The sequence below is a fragment of the Ixodes scapularis genome, unplaced genomic scaffold (genome assembly GCF_016920785.2).
Source record: "Ixodes scapularis isolate PalLabHiFi unplaced genomic scaffold, ASM1692078v2 PGA_scaffold13__105_contigs__length_92229423, whole genome shotgun sequence".
In the NCBI taxonomy this organism is placed as follows: Eukaryota; Metazoa; Arthropoda; class Arachnida; order Ixodida; family Ixodidae; genus Ixodes; species Ixodes scapularis.
Window position 1 is genome coordinate 60,528,604 of NW_024609839.1, and position 13,179 is coordinate 60,541,782.

A 13,179-nucleotide genomic window follows, 5' to 3' on the forward strand; every position below is an offset into this window, starting at 1 on the left:
CTCCATATCAATAGTGCGGTACTTGCAGAAGACCATTACATTATGGGTGCGAACAGCACTAGAGTGGTACCGGCATTTTAGGTTCCAATGCACCGAGAAACTGGAGGAGAGAAGGAGACAAGAGCGTGGGGACGTTGGAACACCAGGCCCTGATTCAAATGATTAGGGGGTAGGCCTAATGCTAAGTGCCCTTGTCTCCACTGCATTCATAGAATGCATTCAAATGCGAAAGCCAAATGCCGGACGCTGGTGTTCTGCGTTTGACAAGTGCGGGGGAGACACTGCACTTGTCATTACTAATCATTCCCACTAATCATCCCAACCAGAGCTCGGCGTTCTGACGTCCTCGCGCGCTCTCGCCTCCTCCTCTCCCTCAGTTTCTAGGCGCATAGTAGTAAAGATAGCGACATAGTGAAAGTTTTTTTTTTCTTAGAAAGCCGACTTCACTCTATATTTGTTTATGTATTTATATTTGGTTGCGAAAATCCTGTACTAGAACTTCGTTACTTCCATTCTTTTGTGCATTGCACAATTCATGTAGTAGGTCGTCTACTGTTAGTAGTGCAAATGACATGACATTCCTCCCCTTTCTCTTTTGCCCTCCAGACTTTGCAAAACTTTATGTTTACCATGCTGAAGGACAACAACAAAGTTGCCGCCAAGACGTCGCTCGTAAGTAGATCTCGCAGCTGTGGCCCCTGATGCTTCTGTTTCCGTAGATTATGGGTTCCCAAACTGGGTTCCTAAGAACACCCCCCCCCCCCCCCCCCCCTTCCCCCCTCCAAAAACCCCCGGGGTTTTCCTGAGCTCCTAAATTTTCTTGGTCGTCCCTGCTCCCTAAGGGGTTCCGGTTCCTCTCGTGATATCTTATCTTGCGACCTCTTGTGATACTTAATGACGAGAGAGCTCTCTGATGCCATTTATGAGGTTGCCCTGGAACTGTATTTCACTAGAGCGAAGATTTTGCAGTGTTTGTGAGATCAAAGGTACTTACTATTCATGAGAAATGATTGTTTATAACATTGTCAAAAAGTTTTTCTAGCCAATAGTAAATGAATGATGCACAAAAGAAATGTAGGGAAATCTTGCATATTTTTCTATTCGATAGAGATCGCAAGAGGTTGAAGGTGCTCGGTTGTAAGCAGTCACAAGAGTGAACCAGTCTCAAGCCATCCATTGATGCATAGCTATGGGCATTATTCTTCAGTGTCGATAGGCTTCTGAAGTGCTTTATAACGATACGAAGCCACAGAAGCCACAAAAAATGTGTTTAATATTTTTTTCTATTTTTAATATTGAGTATGTGCCTTTAATGACCCACAACTTTGATTAAATTTGGTGGTTGAGTCTGAACCTTAGAAAACGGCCCATGGCCACGGGAAAGAAAGTGAGCGCGACTCAAACCGGCCTGTTCTCGATCGGCGGTTTTGGGGCAGAAAGAAACCGAATTTCGAGCCGCAAATTCTGTCCTGGGCAGTTGGGCTCTCATACGTCGCATACTACTAAAAGCTTGGCGAGCATAAATACCCTGTCAGTGTCCCTTTAAAGGACCTCAAAGGAGGGGGGGGGGGGTTGGCGGCGATCGCCCCCCTCCCCCTTTTCCATTCTTTCTAAATCTGTCCCCGAGTGCGAAACTGAGAATTTGCTTTGAAACTCGTGCATGTTTTTGTGGCAGGACGTTATGATTGCCCTGTACAAGAAGAACATCTGGAACGACGCCAAGACGGTGAATGCCATCACCACGGCATGCTTCCACAAGACAACAAAGGTCTGCTTTGATGCGAGCGGTGTCGCAATGTTTTCTTGACAAAACGGACGGTTTCCTTCAGATCATGGCGACGGCTCTCAGGTTTTTCTTGGGCAGTGACGACGCAGCGGAAGAAGAGGACTCTAGCAGTGAATCAGAGGTTTGTGGTTAACTAGCGCCGTGATATCACTACAGAGCCCCAGAACATTTTCTTCTTGGTAATACAGGTCACATGATCATAATTTTTAAGTTGCACAGCTTTGAGGAAAATGTAGAAACGACGTTAGGCCTGCCTTCAAAGTATCGATAGCAAAGTGATAGTTGTTCTTGGTCTTGAAGGCTTGACCTAATGGGCACGGTTTGAATGTGCTCTGGGGTTGGGACGTTTCGGGTTACCTGTCTTGGAGCACCCTAGATATAAGTACATTTTTTTTTGTGTCATTGTGAATTCCGGAAAACGTGTAGTCAGCTCTGTGATAGCATTGTTTGTGTAAGCTAAAATTTTGTGAGGGAGGGACTAATCACTGCCAAAAGTTTAGTGTAATGTTAGTAAATCAGCATAATTTAGCATTAAAGTTAGACAAAGAGTAAGAACATTAAAGAAACAAAAGATTGACATTCGCAGCTTTCGGGTGTTATTTTTTCAGTCTAAGCTTTACCTTCTCCTAAGCGCTCCCTGCTTCCTTTTTCATGAGGTCATGTTGACGGTTTATTCCAAAGCTTATATCACCAAGGCCGAGTTGGGCGCGCTGAACACCTATACTCCATTCACCCCTAAGCTGAGAGAGTGGTGGAAGCTATGTACTCGTTGGATCAGTCATATTGCTGCTTGCAGAGCTGAGAGGTGACATTACTCCCTTCTAGAAGATTCCCGTTTACTGTTACTCCGAGTGTTTGAAGCTCAAACATTCTAGGCCGAATGTTTGAGATGCTGAGCGTGTTAGATAAGGAGCCACACGTGGCTTTGACAAGAAACAGACTCGTGCAGCCAGCTGTCGCGCCGACACCTCTACGCTCGCTCCTGCTTTTCAGACGCTCGTTTGTTCTTTCATTCTGGCAAAAGCTCGCCGATTCAACCTCTTTTTTTTTCAGTTTTATGTTTGTCGACCCTTTTTCATCCGCGACAGTATGTTCATTCTTCGCCGCATGATCCTACCCCCCCTCATACCCACATGCAGAGAGCGGGGTCGGGTGATGGAAGGGAGGCGGTTGTGATTGGATCGGCGAGCGCATAGCTCCTACCGCACTGTCAGCTTAGCGGCGAACAAGGTATAGGACGAGCATGTTGACTGAAACTTTGTTTCCCTCTTTACTTCTCGCTCCTCCTTAGGAGGAGGGCCCCAGCATCAAGGAGATGATTATGGCGCACCGGGTGAACAAGAAGTCCCGCAAGCGCAAGCGGCTGCTTGACAGGAGCAAGCAGGCCAAGAAGGTTGGTCCGCCCGTCTTCGGTACCCGAACACGACTCGGTTTGTAGGAGCTGCGATGTAAACGAAGTAGGCCGACTTCTTCAACCAGACCCTACAAACGGCACTCAAAGGTCTTTCGAGCAACATAATTACTAAGCACATTTTCGGAGTACCAGGCTTTGCTCTTCCTGGCATGTTGTCTATTATCTCTAAATTTGATATAGCCGTTGAGAGAACAGCAGATGAAGGTTACGCCTAAACCAACGTTCAAATTTTCCCACACAGTATGGTGGGGTCATGTCACGTGTTGTAAAACTTGCAGGTTGAACAGGCAGTCTAAAAAAAACAATATTTTGTGCTTTCATTTTTCGTTTTGCTGGCATGAGCTTCACATTATCAAACGACTTGTGACTGGTCAGAAACAAGCTGTATGGCCCCCTTGTGACAATTGATGTTGCATTTTCGGTGTCTCCAGTAGAACCTCTCAAACCAAAATTTTAAAGAACCTTTGAAAACAAAAAGCAATTATTGGGATTTGTAATTTGGGTTACTACTTCCGATATGTCTATTAATCTGTTGAACCAATCTTGAGGAAAACGAGTGAACTGATAGGGTGAAAATTTTTGTTCTGGTGAAGAGTCACATTTGCAATGAAACATAACTAGGATTCCATGATTTCGGAGTTTATTTTTCGCGAAATTCGGAGGGTATTTTTCGGAGTTTACTTTTTGATAGATTTTCACATTCCTGAAATTCAAAGATTTTTTCATTGTGTTTACCATTTATGAAATTAAAAAAACTAAATAAATGAAGTTTGGGTGTCTTGACCCGTTGTCCTAAAGGAATCTTGACGAGCTAAAAGGCAAACCCTTTTTGTCAGTAAGTTCGAGATTTCAGGGGAAACTGTAGCGGCATCTCCTCAGGTCCACTGACCCTGTGACCTTGTAAAGTTTATCTAGAACACCGTCTTTTTTTTTCCTTTTCTTTTTTCGTTGTTACCTCAAACGTTAAAGTTGAGCTGACAAAAAACTTACCGCCTAGTTTTTTCCAGGTTTTTTCGGATTTATTCAAAAGCATGGAACCCTACACATAGCTAATAACATACAGCATCTACTAACAATAGGTGACGCAGGTACCAACAATAAGTTGCATATGTTAGCACTAGATACATGTACTAACAATGACTGCATGTGCTAACAGGTATTATATGTGCTAACAATGGAAATCATTGGTGATTCTACTTTTGTTGACTGGATTGTTTGTCCACACAGAAAGCAAAGAAGGACCACAAAGCTCAAGTGTTCAACTTCTCGGCATTGCACCTTATTCACGATCCTCAGTGTGAGCTGCTTTTCGTGTTTCTCTTTCCGGTTTAGCATTTTTATACGTCTAGCCATGCATTGAGAGGTACTGTTTTTCTAATCTAAGCTTCTGGGCCTTTTTGAACAAACGACGGCTAATTGACGTCTCTTTCCCACCCAGCCATGGCCGAAAAGCTGCTCAAGTTCCTCCAAGACATGAACGAGAAGTTTGAGGTGAAGTTGATGGTCATCAACCTCATCTCTCGCCTCATTGGCGTTCATGAGGTTCGTCGAACGCGTCTTATTAATGTTTGCCTTTAGCCAGCCCCTTTATCCGATTGGTTCTCGTACAAATGTCACGGCTTATTCTTTCTACAGCTTTTCGTCTTCAACTTCTACCCGTTCATACAGCGGTACATTCAGCCACATCAGAGAGGTATTGTCATTTTGCGCTCTATGTGCTTTGTTTCTAAATGGGGGGCTCTCTAAGCAGAGCACATTGTGCTATGATGTTTAATCTTGTAGTGTCACTTTCTGGTGGTACGTAATTTTGTTTTGTTAAGGCGACTTCTGTTTCGGTGTGCTGCTTCATTGCTATAGAACAGCGAATCTATGTCGTTCAACCTCGCTCTTTGCAGCAAAGACTGAGGTCTAGAAATTACTAACAAACCCTGTATTCAACGACTTTGAAAACGAGAAAGTTGCAGTTCCGAATGAAAAGAGGCCGAGCGAGGCCACTCAAAGGAGTGACCTCAAGCGGCGAGATTGAGGCGCCACTGCATAGTCTCGAAAAGTACAATGCGAGAAATATGATGGCGATCAATTAACTTTCTGCCCATAAAATAGTGTCTTTCATAAATAAATATTTGTCACAGAGCACGCTACAGTGTTACTGAAACCAAAGTTTGTATTCGGCGTGCGGAAAAAAAGCCTGGCACTCGGAAAAGTTAATCTCTTTTTTTTTTTTTTTCAGAGGTGACAAAGATCCTGCAGTATGCCGCTCAAGCGTCCCACGAACTTGTTCCTCCTGATGTAAGCCTTGACTGCTCATTTCACTTTGTTGTTTCCATGCCAGCACTTCCTGTCTTCAGTAATACCTGCGTGCCGTTATTTGTCGTACCGTCAGATCATGGAGCCCGTACTGATGACCATTGCCAACAACTTTGTCACGGAGCGCAACTCCGTCGAGGTCATGACAGTTGGGTGAGCTCGCGTTGGTTTTTACGTCTTGTTGCACGCTTGACGGTCGAAATGGGGGTCGTGTAAATTTTAGGAACGTGCACCTGGCGTTTGCGAAAGATGTGGTTTACGTTCCGATGTACCTTGGCAGGCTCAACTCCATCAGGGAACTATGCTCCCGCTGCCCCCTGGTGATGAGTGCCGACCTCCTTCATGACCTTGCACAGTACAAGTCATACAGGGACAAGAGTAAGCGGCGTGACCCCTGTGGTTGTGCAATTCGTGTCGTGCGACTGCTTGTCTGCCTTGTCATGTTACGGAGGGCCCCAATATTCGCGGGACAATGCTTCTTGGCTTCTTGATTGCTGTTTGATGTGCATGCGCAAGCATACTTCACTGAAGTGTAGGAGTGAATTTTAATACAGAAAAAAAATCTAATGCGTACTAGCACCCGTGCAAATTTATGTAAACCAAAGACATATCGTAGATGTAACGCGACACGAAGGCATACAAATCTGCACTAGTGCAAAAGCATGTAAGAGAGAACAAAGAAAGATAAAAAATATACCCAGACTAGGCTTTGCCTTTGCTCTTGTGAGGTATGAATGAGACTGTACCATGTCAAAGGCACCAGGTAGACAGTCATACTTCACTGGCAGACTGGCTTACTTCTGTATATACATGCATGCAGAAAATATTTTAATATGTCAAACTGAGTCATGTGGTCACAAAAAGTTTCCCACTTACCGTAGAATACCGTGCATCTGCCCCTTCCATATTAAGTGCCCATTACCAAATTTGTAAGATCTGAGAAAATATGCACAGTACATTTATGTGTAAAATTAATGACCGGACAAGCGCTTATTCCCCATTTTTTTTTTTTATCTCCAAAGTTTGAGTGGGCACTTGCTTGGTATTTTACGGTACATGTGGTGTGTGAACATTTTAATTTCGCCGTGCACTTGAACACAGCCCATGGGCCCATCGAAGTCTGTTTCAAATTAAATGCGGCATGCAACGTGAGAAATGAAAGAAAATTGTGCAAAAAGCCAAAAAACTTTAATGCCACCACCTTATCTTCTTGGTGTGCTTGTACAGTGTAGACCGCATATAACGTATGTCTCGGGGGTCGCGAAAATCCGCACTATAAGCGGTACCGCGCTATAACCAAAACATCAATTTTTCAGGCCAAAATTCATGCCATGAGACAACTTACCTTTGTAAAAGAATTTATTTTATGTTAGATGAAAAATAAAACTTAGTTTGAGGAAATTCTTTATTTCACCAGACTAGTACAGTTCTGTCTCAAGCGTGTCACACATTTTGAAAGAAATGAGCGGTTTTCGCCTGGCGCAGCCTTTTAACGGCGTCGCGGGTTGCGGACGGACGTTGCGAGCTCTCAGGATTGCTAACCCTAATCACTTTTCTCCGGAGATGAAAACGCGTGAAAATTCGCATCCTTCATGCGGTATGCGCCAGTAATACCTTGAACTTGAGCACACGCATGAAATGCGCCAATTAAGAAATCCGGGCGATGTTCGAGGACACAAATGCTTAGAAAGCACCACTGTAGTCGAAGTAAACAAACGCGACGACACGGATGTTTCTGCCGTCTTGAGAGTGCCACCACAACGTCGGCGCACAAGTAGGTGGATCTTCCCTTCTAGTACGTGCTGGGTTATCATAGCGACACACAACGAAAATTCAGTCAAGGATGGCGCTTTTACGCAGAACGGTGAGATGAACGCCGTCTACGACGACAATCACAACCGACGCCATGTTTGCGGAATAGCAGCAGCCAACCCGCGACCGGCATGCAACGCGCGCGAACACTTCTCCTCGACCTGCGATAGGTCTGTCGTTGCGGTTGTTTGTTTCTTTGTTTCGAACGCAGCGGAGGGACGCACCCACGTGAACGACTCGTACGTGCGTCCCTCCGTCGCGATGGCAACTGAAGCCTCTCTCTTCGCTTCTCCCCGCTTTTTCGAGCAACCTCCTTGCCCCGCAAGTGCGGCTTGCGGCTCGCGCCGTCAGCGCCGTTATCTAGTGTCGCACAGGGAAGCAAGCTCGCTGCTCCGGTCGTCGGCGCGGTCGGCGGGCTGTGCCAAAAACCGCACTATAACCGGTATTTCCCTTCGCGCGCCTGCATTTTAAGCGGTATGTAATTACATGGAGTTCTATGGGAGGTGAACCGGTGGTTTAAAAAAACCGCGTTATACCCGGTCCTGCACTATAAGCGGTTACGTTGTAAGTGGTCTATACTGTACTTGTTTTGTACAAGTAGCCGGCATCATAGAACGGTGGTTATACCATCGACCCTCTGTTGTTCTCGTATACAAACACACCAAGACTTCTACACTCTATTAAGATTACTATGTAAGCCTCTTTAACATTGACTAAATGTTGTTTCTGTCCTCTCAGATGTGTCCATGGCTGCTAAGTCACTGATTCAGCTCTTCCGGACCGTCAACCCTGACCTCCTGGCTCGGAAGTTCAGGGTGAGTTTGATCTGTCCAGTCTTATTTCGTATTTGTAAAGAATGATTGGTCAAGTCACCAGTGATTAGGTCACAGTCTGGTCGATGGCATGTAAACGTACACCCTTTCATAGGGTATCCTTTCATGATCCCACTTTGTAATGTGCATGACACAGATAAGGCTATACTGCTTCAACATGATAATCTTGAATGCGCATAATCATGTAAACATCAATGTCTACCTATCAACGTATATTCCAATTAACATTCGACTATGTCATCGCAACCAGACTTTTCATGTGTCAAGTGCGCAATGAGATTGGTGCTGTCATAACAGGGTGACCAACCCGTGCCGACAGGTGACTAAAGACAGGTTCACACACTTGCGACTGCTTACAGCCGAGCACATTATGACCTCTTGTGATAGGTTGCGACGAGAGGACGCGCTTGCGCCACCTAACAGGTGGCAATACAACTGCATTTCACTAGAGCGGAGGTTTAGCAGTATTTGCCAGATCACATGTACATACTATCTATTTAAACGGTTGCTTATAACATTGTCAAAAGTCTTTAAGCCAACAGAAACAGAGAGAACAGGGGGTTGTAACGCGTTCAGTCATAAACAGTCGCAAGTCCGTGGACGAGCCTTAAAAGTACTCTACCGTTGCAGTCTGATCGCCGATGTGTTCGACGGCAGAGATACCGACGGGCCTGTTTTCGGCTCTTTCGTGACTTTTCTTGCGCGATTTTATGCCGAAAGATGCTCACGACATGCCTGTGATTCCTCTCGCAGGGAAAGCCCACGGAAGAGACGCAAGAGCTCCAAGTGCGGCAGTACGGAGAGCTGAAGGCACCCGGTTTCGTGCCCGGTGCCGAAATCTTGGACGTCGACAAAGAGGATGGTGAGAACCGACCCATTTACAAACTCGTGGGCACCAGCTTTCTGCATTGGCACTGGCATTTGTCTTTCTGTACGCACGTCACATATTGAGGCATTGTGCGTATTCTTTATTTCTTGGCAGACACGCACTCCCTGTCGAGATTAGACTGAACCCAATATTACTTCGTAAACCGTAACATTTTATTTTGAAGCTTGGGGATTTATTCGTATTGTCGCGAATGGAATTGGCTCGACGAACGTAAACTGAAAATAAAGGTTTAAGCGGCGAAATTGCGCCAAGAACAAAAGAAAGAATGAGCATCGAAACAGCAGAAGCGAACATCGCGGTGTCGGTATGTCAGCTGGCTAGCGCGAGAGCGATGAGAGAGAATCAGCGAGGCCACACTCGGTTCCTCATCTACTATGCACTCAGTATCTCAAATATACGACCTAGAATCTGCGAAAGCGAGCTGAGACGCATCTGACACGGCAAGTTCATGTCCTTGTCTTTTACACTCTGGGTAAGAGTAAATTCGGATCTTTTAGAAGTACAAAGAAGCGTTTTTTGTCGGTCATGCACGTGACAGTATATACAAAAGTGGTGGGAATGGCAAACTTTCCGGCAAAGTGGAACTCTGTTTTTTTCTTCACTCTACGGTTATATCGAAATAGTGGCTACACTGAAGCGATCACGATTTCCCATTCCCTTTTGCACTTCGTTAACCAAAGTCCGTTATAACGAAATGGCGGATATAGCGAAAGTGATTTCCGATTCTCGTTGACTTCGTTATAACCGGTCTCAACTGTAGTGCATAACATAAAACCCAGGAGAGGATGGCCTTAGTTGCAGAGCCTGATGCATGTATAATGAGCACTGGAACTACACACGGCTTGCACACGACGTCATCGCACCGTGCTCCTGCCGAAAAAAACAATCGTAATGTATAAAACCCGAGACTGTGGTCAAAGCAGGGAAACTTGGTCGAAGAAGAAAGACAGGGGAAAAGAACGTTCTTTTCCCGTCTTTCTTCTTCGACCAAGTTTCCCCGCTGCGCTTTTACCACAGTCTCGGGTTTTTACATTGTGATCAATATCCACCAGCTCGCCTGCACACTCACTCTTTTTTCATTGAGAAAAACAAATTCAGTGGTGTGAAGCACAGGCTGCAGGCGGGTATGCACTCGGCAGCCAGGCCACCAGAACGGTTGCTGATGTCACTCCAATGCAAGCTGTGTCGAACGTAACACATGCAACGCCTAAGGACAGCATGGCGGTGAACTGCGTTTAGCTCTGCCCATTGGCTGATGCTACTATTGAGCGAAATGTTTTAGTAGGGCAAGGCAGTCTTGGGGGGTTATACTTGCTAATTCAACAGAGGGCATCTGGCACGCCTCAGCAAAGAATCGAGGATTCATTTTGACCACCTGGGGATCTTTTGACGTGAAACCTTCTCCACAAAAGCATCTGTTAGATTGCGGGCACCTTGACTGAGTTATGAACCCTCCACCCGGCGATCTGTAGGCCGGCGCTGTGCCTCAGAGCAACCGGAGTAACGGTTTCAGTAGGAGGCGACTGCTGTGAAGCGGATCACAAGTTGCGCCGCGTGAACTGTTCTGGGTGTCGTGCTTAATTTTGACAGCCGGCGAGGAAGAGGAGGAGGATGAGGATGATGATGACTCTGACGGGTGGGTGGACGTGCACCATTCGGACGACGAACCGTCTGCGCCAGGCGATCAAGGTGACAGCGACGACGAAGATGACGAAAAGGAGGGAGGCAGCAGCGAAAAGTCGGGAGAAAACGTAAGTGTTACGCGCAATGGACTTTTAGACTGAAAAACAAAACTCTAAACCCTTTTGGTGTTTGCACTCGGATAAAAACCCGGGAGCACATCTTCTTGCCGCATATTACGGAATAGCACTTTTCCATGGTGTGTTGGCTTCTCGGAATATTGCGGCACATTGTCTTCCCTCACTTTGGTTACCTGTGGCACCTGCCTTTTTTAATTAAAGATATACTTTCACAAGCGACGTGGTTGAACTTAAGGAAAACGCTGGCTAAAGATTTAACTTCTGAACTACCAAAGTGATCGGAATGAAATTTGCAGGGGAGATTTAACACCAGATATATGTGCATTGTGCATACTTTCAGGTCTCTAGGGCAATTTAATATACCTGCATAAGAATGTCACTCTTCGTTGAGAAATCTACGATATGCAAATGAAGCGATTAAGCACCATTTTGACTGCTTGAATATAAAGTGGGGGATGTGGGACTTGAGGCTATCTAGTTTTTATTACTCAAATGTGAATATTTCAGGAAGAGTTATTACCTCAAAATATGAAATGCACATCTGTCCCATGTCAATTTTTGAAAACTGTAGGAAATCGTGTACCGCCGCCGATTCGCCATTTCCCACGTGGTCCGTCAACAAACCGAGTCCAGCCTGGTTCTTTCACGGGAGCGGGATTCCGCTCTCCGTTTATTGGTACAATAAAACACAACACTACAAAACACTCAATCTAAACTACAACTACACGCGACATTACACAAATATTTACAAACACACGTTAAGCCCAAAGCTAAACACAAAGAGGGCCCCCAGGCCTCGTGTTCCACGATATACTAGATACGGTCGCCGCCCACCTGTTCGCGTCTCGGTCTCGTCTGAAGTTCTAAGAGGCCTTTCGCCCCCTGGCCCACCGAGTATATATCAATCGATGGGCGAGAAGGTTTCTCCTCGCCCGCCACGGGGTGTCTGCAGCGTCATCCAGTGGCTAGGAGAGAAAGCAGCACGTCGGGAGCCGAATTCGAGATCTCGATCGATCCCGCGACGACATGACCATGTGATCGTGTCTGAGGCAAGGCAGCTCTATAGCTGCCTCGCGGCCAAGATTGGCAGAATGGTTTGATGGGCACCCTCGTGAATGCACGGTGCGCCTTAAAACATAGTTTTTTCTCAATGAGGACTTCAACTTAAAACATAATAAAGTAGAGAGCGAAATTCCCCAGTAAATTTCAGTTCAGAAACATTTTGATTGTAGTATCAGAATACTTTCACCTTTCAACAAAAGATTCCTTCGTATGAAATTTGCAGCAAAAAGTTTAACAGAGAAAAATGCATTCAAACTTTGAACTCCTTTACTTTGTTACTGCCTCACAATGTGTTGAAAATATTTTATATCAACTTGACTATTGGGCATATGGTTATATAATTTAGTGTAAGGGTGTACGGTTAGTTTATAAAATCAAAAATGTCCAATTTGAAAAAAAAAATTTTCAAAAACATTTAAAATTTAGTAGGCTTATGCCCCCTTTTAATGAAACCCCCCAAAATATATCTCTGGCTCTGAGTGTAGCACAGGGATGTGGAACGCTCAACTACGGTGTGTGCGAAAGTGTTTATGAAAGCGAAAAGTGAAAGCGTAAACACGACATATGCCTTTGTTTCGGTTTTTGTTCAAAGAATGCATTGACAACCGCACGATTTATTAATTGATCAAGGCTCCGAATGAGGGCTCTCCACCCTACTAGAAATCTTTATGTCAGCCGTTCAATTCCAAGAAGAGAACAGTAAAAATTGAAGATGGCTTGTTTGTGCTAGCAGTGCCTTGTTATGTACCTACCCTTCCTTCACCTGTAAACCCAGCGGAGCGAGTCTGACGTTGGGGAGTTTTCACGCCCAAACTGGCAAAAGTTGAGGGCACAAAGTTTGAGCCGAAATGCATGGAGATTTGTGTATGGCCTTGTGTCGTGTTTGAAGAGAGCGGTGTTTGTTCACTGCTAAGTTGGATAATCGACCTTATGGTAGTATTTCACGATACATGCACAGCAAGTGGCCAGGGAAGTGCACTTTTTTTAGTTTTCCCTGGGGGCACGTATTAATCTGATTTAAAAATGTGATTTATACAAGTTTTTTTTTAGGTCAAAATTTTGTTTTATTTTGACTGCATGTTATAGTATTTTATACTTTCAGAAAATTTTTTGTTCCAGTGAAATGCAGCTGAGCATTCTATTCATCTAGTATTTCTTTTACAATCGACCACCCAAGTCTGAGAGCCACAGGCTCCAAAGAGGACAAGTAGGGTAGGGCGGTGGCTCGACCGTTCCCTCTCGGTTGTTTTCTCTTTATTGAAAGTGATCTCCCAACGTGAGTCCCATCACTTCATTTTGTTTTTAACGGCACTTCG

General features: G+C 45.1%; 1 protein-coding gene across 1 annotated transcript in view; it reads left to right on the forward strand.

Annotated features, from left to right (window-relative positions):
• The window catches only part of LOC115316601 (protein SDA1 homolog), a 29,273-nt gene that overhangs the window by 8,420 nt on the left and 7,674 nt on the right, over window positions 1-13,179 (forward strand). The window contains exons 5-17 of the mRNA XM_040211686.1: window positions 607-672; window positions 1,676-1,768; window positions 1,830-1,907; window positions 3,078-3,179; window positions 4,428-4,497; window positions 4,639-4,742; window positions 4,836-4,893; window positions 5,431-5,489; window positions 5,584-5,660; window positions 5,788-5,885; window positions 8,058-8,134; window positions 8,906-9,014; window positions 10,632-10,792. Coding sequence (XP_040067620.1) covers window positions 607-672; window positions 1,676-1,768; window positions 1,830-1,907; window positions 3,078-3,179; window positions 4,428-4,497; window positions 4,639-4,742; window positions 4,836-4,893; window positions 5,431-5,489; window positions 5,584-5,660; window positions 5,788-5,885; window positions 8,058-8,134; window positions 8,906-9,014; window positions 10,632-10,792 — 1,152 coding nt within the window. The remainder of the gene's footprint in view (window positions 1-606; window positions 673-1,675; window positions 1,769-1,829; window positions 1,908-3,077; window positions 3,180-4,427; window positions 4,498-4,638; window positions 4,743-4,835; window positions 4,894-5,430; window positions 5,490-5,583; window positions 5,661-5,787; window positions 5,886-8,057; window positions 8,135-8,905; window positions 9,015-10,631; window positions 10,793-13,179) is intronic.